This window comes from Myotis davidii, unplaced genomic scaffold (assembly GCF_000327345.1).
Source record: "Myotis davidii unplaced genomic scaffold, ASM32734v1 scaffold73, whole genome shotgun sequence".
In the NCBI taxonomy this organism is placed as follows: domain Eukaryota; kingdom Metazoa; phylum Chordata; class Mammalia; order Chiroptera; family Vespertilionidae; genus Myotis; species Myotis davidii.
The window spans coordinates 7,928,129-7,951,065 of NW_006286675.1; the positions used below are offsets into that span (position 1 = coordinate 7,928,129).

The 22,937-nt window shown below is 42.6% G+C and overlaps 1 protein-coding gene across 1 annotated transcript in view; it reads left to right on the forward strand.

The window, feature by feature from the left end:
• The window catches only part of LOC102763659 (chromosome unknown open reading frame, human C11orf58), a 14,711-nt gene extending 9,722 nt beyond the window's left edge, over positions 1-4,989 (forward strand). Inside the window, exons 4-5 of the mRNA XM_006758348.2 lie at positions 758-867; positions 3,910-4,989. Of these exons, the coding sequence (XP_006758411.1) occupies positions 758-867; positions 3,910-4,140 (341 nt within the window). The 3' untranslated portion in view covers positions 4,141-4,989. The remainder of the gene's footprint in view (positions 1-757; positions 868-3,909) is intronic.
• The last annotated feature ends 17,948 nt before the right edge of the window (positions 4,990-22,937 follow it).

Consider the following 22,937-nt stretch of genomic DNA (forward strand, 5'->3'; position numbering starts at 1 on the left):
AAGCACCAACATTTGTGATTAAAATGTGAAATTCCTCTTTTATTTATAAATTAAAATGCCATGCACAAAAAGCTTTGATTGTATTGATAACATCGAGTTCTTATGTGGTAAGTTCACATGTAGTTTAGTTTTCTGTTTAATAACTACATTCAACAGTATATATGTAAAAATATGTATCATGTTGCATGATAAAAAAGTTTATGTTACTTCAGTAAACTGATATGCAAAGATAGTCATAAAGGAAGGCCATTACAAGGTCATTTTATTTAACCATCCTGTGAAAGAATTGTGTGTCTTTTCATTATTTTTGTTCAAATACAGAAGGTTTTGTTTGGAGGTTTTTCTGTAACTATTCACTTTCAGGAGAATAGTTTTTAGACTATAAATAAGTCAAAATATATAATAACCAGAGTTCTTTTAATTAATTTTTAGATTATCTGAACTCCAGGCACTTTTTCTGAGGCTCTTGTGTCTATTGTGAATTATGTGGGAAAATATAAGCTGTTTATCTTTTATAAACATTTTTGTAGTTGGAAGGGTTGGCTATTAAAGAAGTAATCATAAATACATATTTCAATTATTTTATGTCTATTAAGTCGTATGGTATAGAAACCATCCACAAAATTAAGTGTAAAATTAGTCAGAGTTCGAAAAATCAGCCCTGATTATAATAGCATCTGTATTAAGGGTTTTTTTGTGTAATCAAATATTTTTATTAATTTGACTGAAACATAACCAAAGTACCCTGGACATGCAGGGGAAGAAGACAAGAAAATTAATGAAGAACTGGAGTCTCAATATCAGCAAAGTATGGACAGTAAATTGTCAGGAAGATATCGAAGACATTGTGGACTTGGCTTCAGTGAGGTAGTAATTAATGTATTTTCATTAAATGGGAAGATAATTAATTTGCAATTTGATTAAATTTTTAGTTACTTAAAATATTTTTATATGCCGTACTAGGTCTTTGTAGATAAGAGATTTTTGAGAGATTTATTAATAACTTTTCTGATATCAGCTTATGTAAATTCTGCTTAGAGTAACTGCTGGGGCACATTTTTTCAGTATAGTTGACATAAAATGCCATATTAGTTTTAGGTGTACAACATAATGATTGAATAATTATATACCTTATGAAGTGATCACAATAAGTGTAGTACCCATCTGGCACCATACATAGTAATTACAATATTATTGACTATGTTCGCTGTGCTCTACTGTCATCCCTGTGACTGTTTGTATAACTGGCAATTTGTACTTCTTAATCCCTTTCACATTTTATACCCATCCTCCCAACACCCCTCCCATCTGGCAACTATCAGTTTGTTCTCGTATCTACGAGTTTGTTTCTTTTTTTCTATTTATTTTGTTTTTTAGATTCCACATATAAGTGAAATCATACGGTATTTCTCTTTCTCTGTCTGGTTTATTTCACTTAGCATAAAACCTTCTAGGTCCTTCCATGATGTGGCAAATGGCAAGATTTCATTCTTTTTTATGACCGAGTAATATTCCATTGTGTATGTGAACCACATGTTCTTTATCCATTCATCTATTATCATCTGACAATTTTACTTCTTCCTTTCCAATGTGGATGGAAATTTTATATCTTTTTCTTGTATGATTACTGTGGCCCAGGATTTCCAATAGTATGTCAAATAAAGTTGAGAGTGTGGACATCCTTGTCTTCCTCCTGTTCTTAAAGGAAAAGCTTTCACTTTTCAACATTGAGTATGTTAAAGGTGTGTCATATGGTCTTTATTATGTTGAGTTTGAGTTATCTTTCCTCATGTTGCCAAGAGTTTTCATCATAAATGGATGTTGCATTTTCATCAGATGCTTTTTCTGCATCTTTTGATAAGATCATATAATTTTATCTTTCATTTTATTTATCTGGTTTATCACATTAATTGATTTGTGGATACTGAACCAACATTGCATACCTGGAATAAATCCCACTTAATAGTGGTGTATGATCTTTGGAATTATTGCTGAATTCAGTTTATTAATATTTTGTTGAAGATTTTTGCATCTATGTTTATGAAAGACCTTAGCCTATAATTTTTATAGTGTTTCTGCCTGGTTTTGGTATCAGCGTAATACTGGCCCAATAAAATAAGTTTGGGAGCTTTCCTTCCTCAGTTCTTTTGGAACAATTTGAGAAGAATAGATACTAATTTTTTTTGGTAGAACTCAACTCTGAAGCCATCTGGTCCAAGACTTTCGTTTGTTGGGAGTTTTTTGGTTACTGATTCCATTTCATTACTAGTAATTGGTCTGTTATAAATTTTGTTTATCTTTTCAGAGAACCAGCTCTTAGCTTCATTGACTTTTTTCTATTTTCTTTAGACTATTTTTTTTTTCACCCTAGTCTTTATTCTTTCCTTCCTTCTACTCAAAGCTTTGGGCTTTGTTCTTTTTCTAGTTTCTTTGACTGTAAGGTTAGATTGTTTATTTGAGCTTTTCTCCTTTCTTGGGTTGGATCTTTATTACTATGAATTCCCCTCTTAAAACTACTTTGGCTGTGTCCCATAGATTTTGGGTCATGTTTTCATTTTAATTTGTCTCTGGATATCTTTGGAATTCCTTGATCTCATTGTTAACTCATTCATTGTTCAGTAGCATTTTTAACCTCCAGGTATTTGTGTTTTTCTGTTTCTCATAATTTCTAGTTTCATATCATTGTGTTTGGAGAAGATGCTTGATATGATTTCAGTCTTCTTAAATGAATTGAAACTTGTTTTGTGGCCTAACACGTGGTCTATCAAGTTCATATAGTCTAATGTGTCATTTAAGGCTGTTGTTTTCTTGTTGATTTTCTGTCCGGATGATCTATCCAACAATGTCAATGGGGTGTTAAAGTCCCCTACTATTGTCTTATTGTCAGTCTGTCCCTTTAGTCTGTCAGTAATTGATTTATATATTTAGGTTCTCCTATGTTCAGTATGTAGGTGTTTACAAGAGTTATATTCTCTTGTGGGATTGATCCCGTTATAATTATGAAATATCCTTTGTCTCTTGATACAGCCTTTTTTATGTCTATTTTTTCTGATACAAGAATTGCTTCCCCAGCTTTTTTATTCCATTTCCGTTACATATCTTTATTAAATTGTTTTGTTTTTATAGTTCTCTTTTCCTTTTTTATTCTCATGCTCTCTTCTCTTGTATGTTGATGACTTTATATAGTGTTATGTTTGGATTCCTTTCTCTATTTCTTGTATACCTCTTACAGGCTTTTGGTTACCATGTATTTCATATGTACAAAATATAGCAGTCTTATTTTAAGTTGATGGTTGTTTAAATTTGAACACATCACTACATTTTTTACTCACCCATATCCCACATTTTTGTCATTATTTCTTTATGCTGTGTGTGTGTGTGTGTGTGTGTGTGTGTGTGTGTGTGTGTGTCCACTAAGGCACATCATAAATAGGCACGAAGAACATTCAAGTTAGATGAAATATATCATGTCAGTACTGGTTAGGGAGAATTCTCTAAGTTTCCTGAGTCATCTTTTTTGATATTATAACTACTGGTTTATTATTCCAAAGTAGTGTAATATGCAAAACATTGATACTGTCATATCCAAAACAATGTTTTCCACATTTCTATGAATCAGAAGTTAACTTACCTTATTTACTTTAAAAAAATTGTCTCATGCTTTCAAACAGGGTAGAGGGTGGGACACATAGGTGAGTGAGTGGTCTTCAAAAGTCTTTTCTTAAAACAAAATCCTATTCAAGTCCCAGTATATGAAACACATGAAGTCCTCAGTTCTTCCTTTGGCAGCCTGTGAGCATAATACAGTCTTAAAACTGTTAATTTAATGGCTAGGAAATGTTTGGGGTTTTTTTAGTTTTTGTACTTGATGATTGTATTTATTTAAGAAGCTGTTGATTGGTATTTTAGGTAGAAGATCATGATGGAGAAGGTGATGTGGCTGGAGATGATGATGATGATGATGATTCACCTGATCCTGAAAGTCCAGATGACTCTGAAAGTGATTCAGAGTCAGAAAAAGAAGAATCTGCTGAAGAACTCCAGGCTCCTGAGCACCCTGATGAAGAGGAGGATCCCAAAAACAAAAAAGATGCAAAAAGCAACTATAAAATGATGTTTGTTAAATCTAGTGGTTCATAACTCCCAAACACTTAGTCTTTGTATTAAAAGAAAGTCTTATTGTTATAATGCACAGTGGAGGACTGCTTATAGAGCACAGACCTTTGTGTTACAATTTTTAAAAAGGCCCTTTTAAGTAATTACAAAGAGTGTTTGCTTTCAGATGCCATGGGTTACACTTTTATGGGCATGACTAAAATCAATTTTGTAAAGCGTAAGAGTTGTATAAAATAAGAAATAAATACAATACTCAATTTCCTTTCATATTAGCATTATCAAACCTCTATTCTCACCTTTTTATCCTTCAAATAGTTGAGGGAGACACTATTTTTTGTTTATGGTAGCTGTCTTTTTTGTGTTCATATTTTTCTCATAAAAAGTTTATCTGTACTCTGATGTGTTCATGAAAAGAATTATTTTATTATACTTTGATATAGTAGAACTATTCATCATGGATATTTCTGCTGCCAGTAACAATCTAAATTAATGTTGGCAAATGGTTAGGTACTTTTAAGTTTACTCTTACTGATTCAGCTCTATTCTTTTGGACCAAAGCAACATGAGAGCAAATACTTTTCACACCTGCTAGGATGGAAATATAACTCATACATTTGGAATGCTGTGATCTCAAGCAGTCTTTATATAAGTTGAATTACATTGAATGTTAGATTTTTAAATAATATTTGGCAAAGTTTTGCAAAAGAAATTATATCTCTGATCATTTGGTCCTATCTAGGAATATGTAAAAGTTTTTTTTGGGGGGGGGGGGGCATTGTTGGGGTTTTTTTTGTTTGTTTGTTTTTTAGGTAATATGTGACCAAAGTTAATTTTCTTCCTAAGGCCTAAATAAAGAGAAAGCAGTTTCCCATATTTGGTTGTGATACCTTTATCCTCATTATCTAAAATTGAGGAGCAGGCTTATTGAATAAGAAACTGAAACAAATTCTCTTCATTTTATCCCAATACTGTTATCTTGATTATGTAATTCCTAAAAAGCAATATTGCTTTCTGAATTAATTGCTAGTTCTCTTAGAGTAAGATTAAACCAATCTACTGTTAGGAGGTTAGTTTGTACACCAAATTTACACAAACTGCATTATTGGCTAGTCAGTGAACTTTGAGTAATTTGGTACAAAATATCATTTCTTAGTAACATGTTCAAAGGCTTGAATCAAACCTGTTTACTGAACTAGATACTTAAGAGTTTTATGGTTTCAGATCTTACATTTAAGTCTTTAATTCATTTTGGGTTTATTTTATATGGTGTAAAAGAGTGGTTCAATTTTATTTTTTTGCATGTATTTGTCCACTTTTCCTAGTACCACTTGTTGAAGACACTTCATTTCTCCATTGTATATTCTTGCCTCCATTGTTGGTGATTAATTGACCATATAAGTGAAGGTTTATTTGGGGACTCTCCACTCTTTTCCATTGATCTATGTTTCTGTTTTGTGCCAGTGCCATATTCCTTTGATTATTAACACTTTGTAGTATATTTAAAATCAAGGGGCATCTCATACATCCAATTGTTCTTTCTCAAGGTTTCTTTGGTTGTTTGTGGTTCTTTGGTGTTTCCATATTAATTTTAGGGTTATTTGCTCTTATTCTGAGAAGAATGCCATTGATACTTTAATAGGATTGCATTAAATCTATCAATTGCTTTGGGTATTATGGACATTTTCATGATATTAATCATTCTAGTTTGTGAGCTTGGTATGTCTCTCCATTTATTTGTGTCCTCTTCAAATTCTTTAGGGCCTTATAGTTTTCAGAGTACAGGTCTTTCATCTCTTTCGCTAAAACCTTATTCCTAGGTATTTTATTCCTTTTGATGCAGTTACAAATGGGATTGTTAATTTCTTTTTGATAATTATTAGAGCATAGAAAGGTGATGGGTTTCTATTAAGTTTGTATCCTGCTACTTCATTTTTTCTATTAATTTTTTGGATTCTTTAAGGTTTTCTATATGTAATATCATGCCATCTACAAATAGTGATTGTTTTATTTATACCCTTCTGATTTGGTTGGTTTTAATTTTTTTCTTTCCTTTTTTCTGTCTGATTGCTGTGGCTAGGACAGCCGTGGGCAAACTACGGCCCGCGGGCCGGATCCCGTTTGAAATGAATAAAACTAAAAAAAAAAAGACCGTACCCTTTTATGTAATGTTGTGTACTTTGAATTTATATTAGTTCACACAAACACTCCATCCATGCTTTTGTTCCGGCCCTCCGGTCCAGTTTAAGTACCCATTGTGGCCCTAGTCAAAAAGTTTGCCCACCCCTGGGCTAGGACTTCTGCTACTATGTTGAATAGAAGTGGTAAAAGTGAACATCCTTGTCTTCTTCCTGATCTTAAAGAAAAAGCTTTCAGCTTTTCACCACTGAGTATGATGTTAGCTGTGGGCTTATCATATATAGCTTTATTAAAAAAAATTTTTTATTATTTAAAGTATTACATGAGTCTCCTTTTTCCCCCTCATATATAGTTTTTATCATTTTGAGGTTAGTTCCTTCTAGCCCCACATTGCTGAGATGTTGAATTTTGTCAAATGCTTTTTCTCCACCTATTGAGATGGTTGTGATTTTTATCCCTCAATTTGTTGATGTGAGTACCACCAGGTTGGAGAATTTTTTAGCCATTATTTTGTCAATCCCTTGTTTTCTCTCTTCTCCTTCTGGTACCCCTATGATGCAAATGTTGGTATACTTCAGGTTGTACCAGAGGCCCCTTAAACTATCAGTTTTTAAAATTTCATTTTTTTTTTTGCTGTTCCATTTGGGTGTTTTCCACTACCTTGTCTATTAGATTGCTGATTTGGTCCTCTACTTCATCGAATCTTTTTTTCCCCATTTCATGGTTTCATCCTAAGTGCATTGAGCATCCTTATAAAATGTTTTAAATTCTGTGTGATAGATTGCTTATCTCCATTTTTTTAGTTCTTTTTGTGGATTTTTGGGGTTTTTGTTTTATCTTGTTTTTTCACTTGAGGAATGTTCCTTTTTCTCCTCATTTTGCTGACTCCCTGTGTTTGTTTTATGTATTAGGTAGATCTATGTATCCCGGTCTTCACATAGTGGCCTTACGTAGAAATTGTCCTGGGGGACCCAGTGGCACAGTCTCCCTGATCACCGAGCTGGGTGCTCTAGGGATGTCCCCTGTGTGGCTTTTGTGCGCTCACCTGTTGTAGTTGAGCCTCGATTGCCGTTGGCACATCAGTGGGTGGGGATGACCCAGGCTGGCTGAGAACTAGCTATAACTATAGGAAATGAGCTTTTATATTGGGGCTGACCCCATGGAACAGGAGTCATTTTAACTGGGCTCTAGTACCAGCTGAGTCTGACCTTCGGTGTGTCATTTGTGGAGCTGGTTGGTGGTGCTCTGGTGTGGTCTGAAATTGGCCACTGGGTGTGTTGGATATGGAACCTCTTTGGGGGGCCGGGGCGGGGGGGGGCGGGCTCTGGTTTAGGCCAAGGTCAGCTACCACTTGTGCCTGGCTGGGGCCTCTTGGTAGGAGCTACAAAGTGATCTGTTGATTGCCATTGTGCTGGGCTTGGAAGAACTTGGGAGAGGCTATGCTGCGAACCGAGGCTGGCTGCCACTTGTTCCAGGCTTTGGTGGGGACCACAACGTGAACTGAATCCAGCTGCCACTGTGCCAGGCTTGTGGTCACTTAGTTGAAGCTATATTCCAGACCAAGACTGGCTGCCATTTATGCCAGCTGATAGGATTACAATGCAAGTTGAGACCAGTCACAGCTTGTGTTGGGCTTGGGGATGCTTAGCGAGAGCTACAAGGCACACTAAGGCTGGCTGCTGCTTGTTGACCATTTCTGGACCTTTGAGTGGTTTGGGGGAATCTGGAGCATGAGCTGAGGCAGGCCACTTGTGTGGAGGAGCCAATGGCAGAGTCTTAGGCCAAGCAAGCAAGTTGGGTGGCATCGGGTCTTGGAATCCTTAGGGCGAGGCAAATGGTATTAGCCAGGTTAATGAAGAGGTCAGATTTGGTGCCTGCCAGTGCTCCCATCTCTGGAGTTTCCCCTAACTGTGCCCCTCCAGCCCTTGCTCTGAATTAGTCAATTTAGTTCCTCCTGTATCCCTGGCACTTTCTGAGCATCTGCCTCTTAACTGGAGCTTAGAGTGAGTGGTCTGTGAGCAAGGGTGTGTGTGTGTGGTCCCTTTACAAAAACCAGCTTGGTCTCTAGCAGCGCTTTGTCTTTCTCTGTCACAATTCACTCTGAATTTTGCAGCCAGATGTTATGGGGACTCCTCTTTTCAGCACTGATGCCCCCAAGTCAGGGAGTCTGGTGTGGGGCTGGGACCCCTCGTTGCTCAGTGAGGACCTCCACAGCCAAGATATCCCTCCTGATTCTTAATTACTACACCATGGATGTGGGACTTGCCTGTTCTGCCCTTCCCACTAGTCTTGATTGGCTTCTTTATATCCTTAGTTATAGGAATAATGTTCAACTACTCTTCAGGTGATTGTCAATGATGGTTTATTATTTAGTTGTAATTTTGATGTGGTTGTGGGAGAAAGTGAGCACAGTGTTTTTTTAATCCATCATCTGGACTGGAAGTCCTCTAAAGTAATTATTGATAGGTACATGCTTATTGATTGTTTTTGTACTTTTTCTTTGTTCCTTTTTTCTTCTCTTGATTTATTCTTGGTTTTCTGGTTTTCTTCAATGTTTTGTTTGGGCTTTTTTTTTTAGGTTTTTGGTTTGTGGTTACTGTTAGGCTCATATATATTATGTAGAATTCTATTTTAAGCAGATAGACATTTCATTTCAAATGCACTTTAAAAGCACTACATTTTTACTCCCCTTCCACATTTTACAATTTTGACATCATAGTTTATTTTTTGCTTTGTGTATCCCCTGAAGGTTATAGTTAATTTTGCTTTTTTCTTTTGATCTTCATATTAGCTTTTTTTTTTTTTTAATTGATTGGTTTTTTACAGAGAGGAAGGGAGATAGAAAGTTAGAAACATCGATTAGAGAGAAACATCGATTAGCTGCCTCCTGCACATCTCCCACTGGGGATGTGCCCACAACCCAGGTACATGCCCTTGACCGGAATCGAACCTGGGACCCTTCAGTCCACAGGCCGACGCTCTATCCACTGAGCCAAACCGGTTTCGGCTTCATATTAGCTTTTAAAATGGTTTACTCATTGTTTATCATATAGTTGCCTTTACAGTGAGATTTTTTTTTTATTTCCTCAATTAACTTATTTCTGGTTATGGCCTTTTCATTTCTGTAGAAAGAAGCCCCTTTAACATTTCTTATAAAGGCATTTTAGTGGTGATGAATTCCTTTAGTTTTTGCTTTTCTGGGAAACTCTTCAGCTCTCCTTCAATTCTGAATGATAACCTTTCTTTGAACATTTAAAGTATTTCCTGCCACTCCCTTTGGCCTGTAGAGTTGCTGCTGAGAAATCAAGTGATAGATACAGCCTTGGAGGGTTTTCCTTGTGATTTTTTGCTTCCCTCTTGCTGCCTATGAGATTGTCTCTTTATCCTTAACTTTTGCCATTTTAATTACAAAAATTAAAATGGTGTGGGACTCTGGTTCCTCTTGTTTGGAACTCTCTATACTTCTGGGACCTGGATGTCATGTTTCCTTACCCAGATTAGGAAAGCTTTCAGCCATTATTTCTACAAATATACTTTCTGCCCCTTTCTCCTTCTTGGACCCTTACCATGTGAGTATTAGAGTGCTTGATTTTGTCCCAGAGATCCAATCCATCCCTTGTACTATCACCTTTTTTTTTTTTTTTTTTTTTTTGCTTTTCTGATTGAGTGATTTCCATTATTCTTTCAGGTTGCTAACCTGTAGTGTATTAACTGACCTGTTGTTAATTCCTTCTAATACAGTTTTCATTTCTGTTACTGTATTCATCATGTCTGATCTTTATTGTGCAGGGCTGGGCAAAAGTAGGCTTATAATTATTCGTATGGAAAATAATACAATTACTAAATAATTCTATATAATAAAAGTATAATGTGCTAATTAGATCAGACATCCTTCTGGACAAATCCGGGGCTGCGAGGGCTGAGGCAGAGATGGCCACCTAGGCAGGCGGGGGCTGAGGGCAACGGAGCCAAGGCAGAGGCAGCCACCATGGCGGCGGGGGCCGAGCCCCTTGCACAAATTGCGTGCATCGGGCCTCTAGTACAAGAATAAACTGTTTTGCACACTTAAAACTGTAAGTCTACTTTTGCCCACTCCTATATTTTCTAATTCTTTGCTGAAGTTCTGAATTCCTCTATTCACAAGTTTGTGGAGCATCCTTATGACCATTTCTTTGATTCTTTATCAGGCAAATTACTTATCTCCATTTCATTAGAGTTTTTATCCAGTGTTTCTTGTCCCTTCATTTGGGGCATATTCTTCCCCTATTTGACTTTCTGTTTTGTCCCCATGAGTTAGTTGATAGATATATTGCTTTCCCAATCTTGAAACAGTAGTCTTGTATAGAAGTGACCACTGTGTAGACAGTGCCGGCAGGTTGAAGTTGGGGCAGGTGCACACAGTACCTGGTGAGCCATGGACCAGGAACAGGGTCTAGTAAGGACACCCTGGTGTACACGTGTGTGTGGTAGCTCCCTATTATTCCGGCTGCCCATGGTCAGAATGGAATCAGGGCAGGACAGCCTGATGTGTGTGCACTTCCTTGTCCTTCTGACCTGGTGTATGTGTGGTGCCCCCTGTTTGTTTATTACCAGAGTTAGTTCTGAGCGAGGCAACCTTTTAGCAGCAGCGCCCTACTAGATTCTCCTTCTCTGGATGGAGTAGCCCTGTGTGCAACCGTACCTTGTACCTGCTGGATCAGTTTCTGGGTGGAGAGGCCCTGTCCACTCGTGCTGTGGTACCCTCATGTTTCTGCTCCAGTTAGTTCCAGAAGGGGTGGCTGGGGACACAATACAGAGGCCATGTAGGAACACTGGATAGGGCTCCCCACCCACTATGCAAGTGCAGGGGAGACAGACAGTGGTGCTGTCGTTTCCTCTGGTGCTGAGGCGTTCTCTCAGCTCCTGAATGGCTCTTGCCCAACCTTCTTTACAAATACATGGTCTTTATTGTTGTGTGAAAGCTATTCACTTGGCTCTCAGCTGTCTCTCGGGAAGAATTGCTTTATATAGAGTTGTATATTCACTGTGTTCTTAGGAGGCGGCGAGTTCAGTGTCCTATGCTGCCATCTTGGACTCACCTCAGAATGTTACATTTTTTTCTTTCAGAAATCCTCTAGTCATGTGCTGCTTCATGTTTCAGTCATGTTGCATATACAACATTGGTCCCACCAGATTATAATGGATTATGAGCAAAAGGTGTGTATGCAATGCTGAACGAAAAGGCTGGACCTGATGTTGAATTTACTGCTAGCTCTGGGTAATTTAAATAGAAGAGGCTCAGCATGCTGTTTACCCATCTGTGCCCACCCAAGACTGGGACCCAGAGTTGACAAAGGAGCAAGAGGAGCAAGCTGGGAAGTGGGGGTAACTGTCTTGTGATTGGAAAGTTATTCAGGAACAGATTTCAATTTTGTGTGTATTAATATATAAAATTCCTCTCCTCAAATCTATACTTTTTAAATAATTTTTAAAATTTATTTCTTTTTATTGATTTCAGAGAGGAAGTGAGACAGAGATAGAAACATCAATGATGAGAGAGAATCACTGATCAGCTGCCTCCTGCACATCCCCTTCTGGGGATAGAACCTGCAACCTGGGCATGTGCCCTTGACTGGAATTGAACCCAGGACTCTTCAGTCCGCTGGCCAACGCTCTATCCTCTGAAGCAAACCAGCTAGGGCCAAATCTAGAATTTTTAAACCTGGGGGTATCGACAGTACAGAAGAAAGTCTGAAGTGATCCATTGTGGATAAAGATCATTTGAGAGCAAAAAGGTCACATTCCTTCAGTAAATTTTGAGGAAGTAAATTTCAGATATCTGATTGACATCGATGACCATTTACAATCAGAGCTTTAGTTGTATTACTGTCTCCTAGGTACTTTAAATATCCAAAACAACTTTATCTCCGAAATCTCAAATTTAGAAATTCACCTCTGATCATAACAGCTCTATTTCTTTACACAGTCAAGTCAGGTTATTATTCACCTATCTTCACCTGTCTCATAAGCCCTGTTTAAATTTTTAATTGATCTATCATTTCAATATCATTGTTGTCAATATCCCAAATAACCCTTCCCTATGTGATGCCTTCCTGGAAAATCCCTTGAAATAGCTAATCCTCTACAGATTATTTCTAGAGAAAAACACCAAATGCACAAATCAGTATTACTAAAAGTGAATGTTAATTAATCTCAACACTGCAATGGTGTTTTCTCTAGTCAAACTCTTTTCCCATTCTCCTAAATAACATTTTAAAACCTCTGTTCGCAAACTTGTCTGACATCAATGATCCTCTCTCTTCTCCTTCCCTTTTAACATGTCTTTGCCTTCCAGATTACATAAGAAAGAGAGATTTTTATCAGGCAGACGGTCTCTGAATGTCCACCTAAATCTACAGCCATGGAAAAGTCTCACTACTCCAGGTCACATCCCCATTCTACCACCTTAGCTGATAAACTGAGTGACCTTGGATCTAAATAGGCCTGAAGCCCTAGTCCCTGGCTGTAAAGTGAGTGTAGCAATAGCAACCACCCTAGGTGGTTACTGTGAGAATTAGATAAAACAGGTAAGAAGCTTTAGCATACCAGTAGTTAATAGTGCTCAATAAATGCTAGCTACTGCTAATCCTTTGCATCTTGTGAACCTAAGGCTTTTGATTATCTGCTTTTGAGCCTTCAACCCCTCCCTTAATCTATGGAACCCTCCCTTTTCTGTCTGCATTTATACTCCAAAAGATTTCACATCTTTTTAAAAAAAGATTGTTCCTGGATATCATGTACTTCAGCTATAATCTTAATTCCACACATTCTACATCCAATTTTAATAACTTGTTTCTATTACTGCCTCTATTTACTCACTGCCATCCCTTCCCTCCTCAGTTACTTCAATATGGTTTCACCCAACTTTGATATAACTGCATTGAAAACTACTTTCATCACATCAATGATTCCATTTTCCTTAAACAGGTATTTTTTTCACTTCATTCCTTGCTTGACCTGTTACTTGCCATTGTTAACCAGTAGTCTTCAAATGAATATACACTCCTGGTAAATGAGGGGGTTCTACAGAATCAATTTCCCAACCCTATATATTTATATACACACTAGTCCCCCTACCTTCTCTGTGGGGGATATGTCCCAAGGCCACCAGTGGATGCCTGAAACTATATATAGTACAAAACCCTATGTATAATGTGTGTTTATCCTATACATACATACTTATTGTATAGTTTATATATTAGGCACAGTAAGGTTAATAAAACAACTATTGTAACAATATACTGTAAAAAATATTATGCTGTACTTACCCTTGTGATGAGGTAGGATGATACAATGAAGTAAGGTTAATGCTGTAGGCATTGTGACAGCATTTGGCTACTATAAGGGTTGCCTGAACACTGAACCCGTCAGTTGACCTGGTAACCAAGATAGCTACGGCGTGGCTATCGGGCAAGTAGCATATACAGGGTGGATATGGTGGACAAAGGGACGGTTCACATCCCAAGCAGGACAGAGCGGGATGGCTTGAGATTTCATTGTGCTACTCCGAACAGGATGCTATTTAGAACTTATGAATTACCTCTGGGACTTTTAATATTTTCAGACTGGTTGACCGTGGGAAACTGAAACGACAGAAAGTGAAACTGTAGATAAGGGGGCAGTTACTATGCTTCTTCCTAAATTGACCCCCCTGAAAACTACCTCTCCTTTCACGGCAGCCTTTCTCCCACTCTCAGAAGGTGTCCCACAGTTACTTCGGGCAACAGGAAAAGCCACAGGAGTGCTTCGGCATGCTCCTCCCAAGGTGGACCACCGCAGTTACCAAGCAGTGCCTTCCCTGTTTCCTCCAATATCTGACACTTCACTGCCTCCCCCCACCCCCGCCCTGAGCTGGAAGGACCCTAACTTGCACCTACTGAAGATGCTGCTTCTTGTGCCATCATCAGCACCAAGATGTTGCCTCCTAAGGCTTTTGTATGGAGACATTTTGCCTGCCCATCTTTCCAAATTATGTGAGGCCGTTTTCTAAAGGACTGTTATGTTAAACATTAGAGGCCCAGTGCACAAAATTCATGCACTGGGGGGTGGGGGGTCCCTCAGCCTGGCTTGCACCCTCTTGCATCCCTTTGGGGATGTCCGACTGCTGGTTTAGAGGTTAGAAAAAACCTTGTGAGAAAAAAAAACAGAGGCCACTCCAGTGAGGGTGGGTTCTGAGGAACTAGGGTTAACTTTCTGCCTGAAGATTAGCCAGACCAGGGAAGAGGGGAGGAAGGAATGTGTGTAATGTGTGAGAGTGTGTGATTGTGTGTGTGTGTGTGAGAGAGAGAACCCCCCCGCCAAACTCCATATTCTTTTGTTCTAAAGCACAAAACTGCTTTCCCCACACTTGTTCCTCTGCATATCCTCTCCACCCCATTGTCCTCTGGCTGTTCCTGCTGCGGGATCTCTAGCTACATCCCTCATTGGATGCCCTAAGGCTTCTTAGCTGCCCCAGGGTGGGGTTCCTATGGGAGTCACTCATACATGTGGCATCTGGGGACCTGAGGAACTTAACATGCTGACAGGGAACCTTTGGTCATTAGGGGCCCTGAGCTAGAGGATACATGCTCTTCTTTCATACTTCGGGTGAGTAATTTTGAGGTGCTTTTACATGGCTCTTCAAGTCTCAGTGAGACTGAGCCCCAAGTTTCAAACAACAGTGGTCAGACCAGCTTGAGAAGTTACCTTTCTACTGTTTTCCCCTCCTTTTGTTTCTGCTTCTGTTCCACAGAGTCATTTCCCAAATATACTATCTACTGCAAGCCCCTGCCTCTGTGGCTGTGTCCTAAGGGCAACCCAGGCTCAGACAGGCTTATACCCAGAATCCCTACAAATCAGCAAGACAAAGATACACAACCCAATAGAAGAAGGATGAGATTTGACAGGCACGTCACAAAAAAGGAAATCCAGATGGTCAATGAACTTTTGAAAAAATGTTCAATGTCACTAATAAGGGAGATGCTAATACACCTGTATCATACACATCAAAATGCCTTAAGAAAGGTTTTTTGCATATATTATCTATTGCTGGATAACAAATTACCCCTAAAGTTAGCATCTTAAGGCAATAAACATTTATCTCATAGTTTCTGTGAGCTGGGAATCTGAGCTTAGCTGGGTGCCTCTGGCCAAAGCTGTCTACAAACTGTAATCAAGGTGTCAGCCAGGTCTGCAATCATCTCAAAGTTCAACGTGGAGGAGACCCCACTTCCAAGCTCCCTCTCAGCTCTCAGGTGCTCTGAGGCTGTTGGTCAGAGATCTCAGTTTCTTCCCTGGGGGCATCTTCATAGATTAATTCACAACATGACTCCTCACAAGTAAGCAAGTGAGAAAGCAAGGGAGGATGCCCAAGACAGAAGCCACAGTCTGGTCACCTCATCTTGAAAGTGGCATCCTGCTTTATTCCGTTATATTCTATTCAGTAGAAGCAAACACTTTGGGGGAGGGCTTATTCATGGGGTCATTGGGGACCGTCTGGGAGGCTGCACCACGGGAGGATGTGGAGTAACTCATATATTGAGGGTAGGAGTACAGAGTATACTACTGCTTTGGAAAACAGTGGAATTTTCTTCCTAAATTGAAGATATGTTTATCTTATGAACTAGCACCTCTATGTCTAGGTATATTCCAAAAGAAATAGAGTTCACATACCCGAAGAGACATGTATATAAATGTTGACAGCATCATTTATTTGTAATAGCTCCCAACTGGAAACACCCACATGTCCTTCGATAGTAGAATGGATAAATGATTGTTGAATATGCCTTCAATGGATACAACAACAAAATAAGTGAAACGTAGTTACATGGATGGGTATCACATCATAATGTTTAGTGAAAAAAAAGCTAAACAAAGGAATGCATTCTTTATTTTTCCATTCGCACACATTTCAGAAAACAAACAAAACTAAGCTACAGTATTTGGTGATACCTGCTTCCATAGTGAAACCATAAAGAAAAGGCTAGCCCTAGCCGGTTTGGCTCAGTGGATAGAGCGTAGGCCTGCAGACCAAGGGGTCCCGGGTTCGATTTTGGTCAAGGGCACATACCGCCCTGGTTGGGGCACATGCGGGAGACAACCAATCAGTGTGTCTCTCACATTGATGTTTCTTTCTGTCTTTCCCTCCTCTCCCACTCTCTAAAAGTCAATGGAAAAATATCCTTGGGTAAGGATTAAAAAGAAATAGGAAAGGCCGGCAGGTGGTTACCACAGAAGTCAGAAGAGTGGTTATCCTTTGTGGGAAAGCCGAGTGCTTCCGAAGAGGCACAGGTATGGCCACAGCTCCCGGCCACTTCTTGACTGAGGTGGGGGTTAGGCAGGTGTTTCTTTTCTGATCATTTAAGGGGCAGAACATTGTTATTCTGTGTACCTTCTATATGTGTGTTACATTTCACCATAAGGAGAGATTTCACAAACCTACACACAAACCCACATCCTATTATCCAGCCATGCACAAAGGCAGACCAAGGGGCTGGCCTGGGGGAGCGCTGGCTATATGTGAGCCAGTGTCCACTTTCAGGACCCCTTCCAGTGGGAGCTCCTGTCTGCCTCACCTCTTGATGGTGCCAAGCACTGGAAAGAAAGGAAGGCAGTGGGGCTGTGCCTCCTGGAAGCCCTGTTTGCAGCAGGGTTTGGTCTGGAGGGGCTGAGACAGGGCCCAGCCTCCTGCAGTCAGTGCAGGAGGTGAGTGTGAGGGGCACCGGGGCTGGCTGCTGGGCCCCGGTCAGGAGTCAGGTGCAGGGAGCCCTTTTGGAGCAGCCGCTGGAGCTCGGCTCTCAGAGACAACTGCCCTGCCCCATATGACTTCAGTGAGAAGACGCGAAAACCCTCTCTTACCACCTCCCTCCATCCGAACTTCAATGGAAAGGTCAAGGGAATTTTCCTCTCCTTTAAATGGAACGCATCTTTCTTGGGCCCAGAAAGAATTATTTATCAGGTGTTGGCGGCACTCCGCTTGCCTTTACAGGCCCAGCCGTGCTCCGAGGCACGACAGACGGCTCTCCTCCTGAACCTCCGTGTATAGGCCGACTTCAAAGCCAGGGCCTCAGAGCGGGGCTCCGGTTTGGGAGCTGACATCAAAGGGGGCGCACAGGCGGGTCTGACGGCCCACGGGCGGCTGCAGGCTGCGGGGAGGCCTCAGAGGAGTCGCCTGTCCTCCGGCCCCCGGAGAGCTCAGGGAAGCAGCCTGGCAGTGGCACGGCCCTGTGAACCCCAACTTCAAAAGCACAGCCATTGCTTTGCTTGCTGCAGGCAACTGTCTAAAATGGCAGGCAGATGGCGGAGGGCAGCAGACCCTAAACCTGTCCATCCTTCCGAGGCAGGTAAAGAAGACGGGGTTTACCTGGGAAGAAGTCCCTGGGGCCCTGGGCTCACAATAAGGTTCATACCTGAGGGCAAACCAGCACAGTGGTGGTCGGTGACTGCTCCACGCCAGGTCAGTGCCTAAGGATGACCTCAGTTCGCCCTCAAATCACACGTGGAAGGAGATACTGTTATTCCACTTTTCAGAGCAGGAAACTCATGCTACAGGAGGCTCCGTGACTCACCCACGGTCAGTGTTCATGAGGGTGGGTTTGAACTCCACAATCCCTGTTCGTAGCTACTTCTCAAGAAACTTAGAAATAGGCATAGGGATGCTCCCAGGGGCCGAGAGCAACGATTTTCAACCTTTTTCCTTTCACGGTACACATAAACTAATGACTACAATTCTGACCAAACATACAGGTATAATTTTGATTCATTCACACCGGTTGGCTGTTGTCATTTTTAAAATTTTATTTGACAATCTAAGGGAAAAGAGGTCAGAGCCCCTGACTAAATAGTCAGGTATCGCATGTTTTAAAAATTCTTGTGGCACACCGGTTGAAAATCGCTGGGCTAGAGTATAAAACGTGGAACCGCAGGGCAGAGGTCAGCAAAGTCACCTGGAGAAGCGAGAAGGCTCCCCGGCCACAGGCCTTGACTCCTTGCATTCATTCAACAAGTTATTTCTTAGCGCCTTCTTCGTGGCAAACATTGTTCCGGGCACTAGAGATAATATAATGAACAAAGCAACGTTCTTGTTCTCATGAGGTTTATATTCTTCTGAGGGAGACGGCAATCATAAAGAAGAGTATGGCAGGCATCCAATGATTAGAACTTAAAAGCAGGTAAATGATAGCGAATATGTGTACTTTTGCTAGTGCTTCCTGTGGGGCCAGGAGCCATGCTTAGCGTTTTCTATGTAATAACTCATTGAACCCTCATAACAGCTCCCCGAGGTAGTTGCTAATATAAATCCCTATTTTGCAGGTGAGGCATGGAGAGGTGAAGTAACTTTCCCAGCATCACAGGGCTGGCAAAATGGCACGAGAATTAGATCCCAGTAGCCTGGCTCCAGGGTCCGCGCTCATCACCTCCGCCTCCTGGCTGCCTCCTTTCCGTGGTGCCAGCCGAGGTCACATGCAAAGGAGACTCCGAAGGGGCCATGCTGTCTTATTCTGTCCCGAGAGTAAGCCCTCCCCAGGCCCGTCTTCCAGGCTGCAGCTTTGGCCAGAACTCGGGAAGGGTTTTGCCGAGATGCCTACACCCTGGTTTTCTCGGCACAGGACCCAATTTCCCAGCTCGTCCCAGTGACCATGCGATCTCTGAACCCAGATGCTGGGTCTGAGAAGGAGGTTGTTTCTAGATCCAAGAGGCCTCTGAAGGCAAACAAACTGGGACCCACAGGAGCCAGAAACTTAGTCCACCCGGGCTGTGTGCCTTCGGTGGGCCAGGACAGCCCCTCTGCATGTGCGGAAAACGAGCCTTTGCGGATGTTCCAGGGCCCGGGCCAGGGTGGCGAGAGGGACCACTGCGATGGACCACACAACCGGCGAAATGTCCAAGATGCCGAATCGTTTAAGGACTGGAATGCGGTTCAGGGCTCGGCGGGGAAAGCATCTGGGGCTGATTAGTGACGTCAGCCCAGGGGCCGTGGACAGTAGCAGCTTCCTGTTGACTCCGTGACCTCAGCCAAGGGACTGGCCTCTCCTTCCTGCTCTCATATTGTAGGTTGCAGCCCCAGGCCAGGGAAGCACACTTCTAAGCTTCTAAAGCACAGTGTGAGAGACAGTGAGCCACGGAGAAGTGAGGAGCTCCTTGTTCCTGAATTGAAACGCTCATCCATTCCACGGAGCCCCTAGCAAATCCTTCCCTGCTTTCCACAAAAGCCTCTTCCCTGTCCCCTACGCTGTCCCCAGAGCTCAGAGAGGACCTTTGTGTGTGCGGCTCCACAGCGGGGCTCAGCCTCCACCCCAAAGCACAGCCCTTCCTGGCTGGTCCTCACCCCCCAACCACGCCCCACGGCCTCTGCCAGGCAGGTGAATCCACCCCCACACACTCCAGCCTCATCTGCACTGAACATCCCTTGTTGGGCTGCGGCAGAGAATACTCAACAGACTCATATTAAAAATGCCCTTTAAAATTCAAAAGCTTTGAACTAAAGAAATACCTCGAGAAGTTCTCATGGAAAGTTCAGCTCTGCTGGTTCAATTCACTACACTTAGATGCACCTTTTCAAATAATAGGGGGAAATGTAACAGGGTCAGACCCAATCAATATGCCTGTTCAAACGGAATTGCGGGGACTCTGATGTGCGCACGTTTTGTGCTCTGCCTTTGTACCCCGCCACTCGGGCTGAAGAAAGGTTTCTTTGCTCGGAGAGCAATGAAAGTGGTCGCCTTTGGAGTGGAGGCGGCCAACCAATGGCATGTTTACTGGGCCGGGAGGGGCTGCCGTTTCTGACACACACGCCCCCACCCCCAGCTTCATCTCTTTGTTCTTTTCATAACAGCATAAAACTCACGTGGGCAAAGTCCCTCACGAGTCCCGGCATCTGACACTGAATCGGGAGCAGGGGGCTCCCAGCATTTGCCTGCCACGTTTCAGAAATGTGATTTGTAGGTTGGACAAATAATTGGCTGCTTCTTTCCCACCCCTGGTGCCCACCAAAAACGGCCGTGCCATGGAGCACCGTGCCAGAATCGGGGAAACGTTCAAAGCCCAAAATGGGCCCTCATCTGGCCGAGTCAGGCTCCACATCCACTCCATCCTCCTCGCCTTCCACCCTGAGCTGACCTGGAGCAGCAGAGGGTTCCCTGGCCTTGGCTGCAACCTACAACAGCTAGGAAGATTCTGCAGAGCCAAGCTTAACGGAAGACAGTGAAGGGGGAAGGGGCCGGGGGCAGTTTCCATCCCACAACCAAACACGGAGTTCATGACGGGAACAAACAGATGCTTGTTTTCAGCACCCGCCTCACATGCACTCACAAATGTGCACCCGCCTGAGCTCTAGTCACTGAAACAGAGCCTGGGCATGCGGAGAATCTAGGTGGTCAGGAGGCTCCACTGGGGATCAGGAAAAGGTTTTATTCCCAGCCCCCTTATTTCCGACTGGATCTTAAAATGTTCTTTTGGTTCTCAATCTGGGCCCGGGTTGAAGTTAAAACTCAGGAGATGTCAACAAGCAGATGCAGGTACCCCCTTCGTCAACTGCAACCGCATCATTAAAACTGCTGGGGCGCTGTGTCCCCGCTAAAGAGGCCTAGCTCACCTGGCTGGTGTGGCTCAGTGGTTGAGCATCAGCCTGTAAACCAGGAGGTCACGATTCGATTCCTGGACAGGGCACATGCCTGGGTTGTGGGCTCGATCCCCAGTCGGGGTGTGCAGGAGGCAGCCAATCAATGATTCCTTCATCGTTGATGTTTCTTTCTCTCTCAATCCCTTCCTCTCTGAAATCAATAAAAATGTATATATTTAAAAAAAAAAAGTGAAACTGGCCATGTGGACTTTCCCAGGGTTGTCCCCATAAGAGGGCCCCTGGTCAGCCAGCACTTCCCCAGATGGCCCCCTCTTACCTCAGGAAGCCAGAGTCCTCGCACGGGGGCTGGGCCTGCTGCCTGCTGCCCCCGGATGCAGCGTGAGCTCTGCATGCAGCCTGAGTTGGGGGCCCATCATGCTCTCTGCAGGTTGAAATGTGGGCCATGCTTCTCAGAGAAGTCTACACCTCCTTCCTGCGGGAGCTGGAGAGAACAGTGAGAGTGGCCACGTTCCCCCTCACAGAGGACTGGGTGTGAGACCAACAGTAAGGAAACCCCGACCTGCTCTCACCATGTGGGGGACATGGCGCCCAGTACCTTTTCTTTTTCCTGTGCTCGCTGTCCTGGAGGAATCCTCCTGCAAACCCCATTTCTCTGTTATGGAAATATCTCCAAGAAATGCTTAAATAGGAGAGGGTTTTTATTGTACAACTCAGAAAGAGATCAGTAGCTAAAAGACGGGCAGTGTCCCCTGCTCAGAATGCCTTGGAGTGTATTCGCTGCCCCCCCCCCCCCCTTAAATAGCTGGAAAGTCACTCTAAACCACAGGTGCTCTTCTTGGCAAGAGAGAAAAACTGCCATTACAACAAACTTGGAAATACACATGTCCCTAAACGCAACTGGCCTCTTGCCTTCTGTTTTAAGCATATATCGCAAGTCAAAAGGAATTAAATACAAATCCACTCTGCAAAGGCCCTTCACTAACCCACCTCATTGGGCCGCGCAGGCGGGCGGTGTGTGGGTTGGAAGGGAGCCGGTGGAGTCCCTCCTGCTGTCTTGGATTGCAGTCTGCCTGCCAAGCCAGCCCCACACGGAGTCCAGGGGGGTGGGGTGGGGGCGGCCGCCTTGAGCAGCGGCTGGGCCAGGAGCACAGGCCTTCTTCCCCCAGGCCTCCGAGGTCCATCGAGTAGCAAGGAGCTGTCAGCGGGAGAAACTTTCCTTGGGTGAACACAAGCAGGAGCAGGAGCTGACAGTGCGGATTTTCCAAAGACTAACCCAGGCCCCTTGTGAGAACACAGCCAGCAAGAAGCAGGAAGTGTATCAGGTTAATATTTTAATCTGTACATCACATTTTTTTTTGCAAACCATTACACTTTTATTTAAATTAACTTTTTCTTGCAAAATATTCATTTCATTTTTCCAACAAAATCTTTATAAAGGCAAAAATAAAATCTTATTTTGGCAATTGGCATGACGTCGATACTGGCAGCATATGGAGTTAGTTAAAAATAGACGGCAACTCCTAAATATATTCAAGACGTTTTTTTCTGACCATAGTCAAAGACCAATTCTCATTTAAAGCGTGGCTCCACCGGATGGGGTTTTTTGTTTGTTTGTTTGCTTTCCTTTAAACATCGCTTTCTGTATGCAGAATGTCATGAGCTCATGACTTAAATAAAGGGCCACCAACTCTACGCCTGGCTGGGCAGCCCCCTCCTCATCTGAGGCTGGAAGTCAAGTCAAGGTCCTGCCATTGTGCCCTGCTGGTTGGCAGCCAGCAGGGACGGTGGGGCACACTGCCAGCCCCCTGGCCACCAGACCGAGTCCTGGGAAAGCTGACTCAGGTTCTCCAGGGGCAGCCAGCAAAGGTCCTGGATTCCGACCCCAGCCTAGCCTGGAGTCAAGCAGTGCTGGGTAGATGCCACCCAGTGTGGAGTTTATTGCTTATGATACAACAAAAGGTGCTTCCTCTCACCTTTTCTGTATTTCAAAGTATATTTTTTAAATGAAAGCAAAACACTTTTTTCTTTCTGAGAAGGGCCCTTTGCCGAGAGAACCTCATGGGGGGGGTGGGGGGGCGCGGGAGCC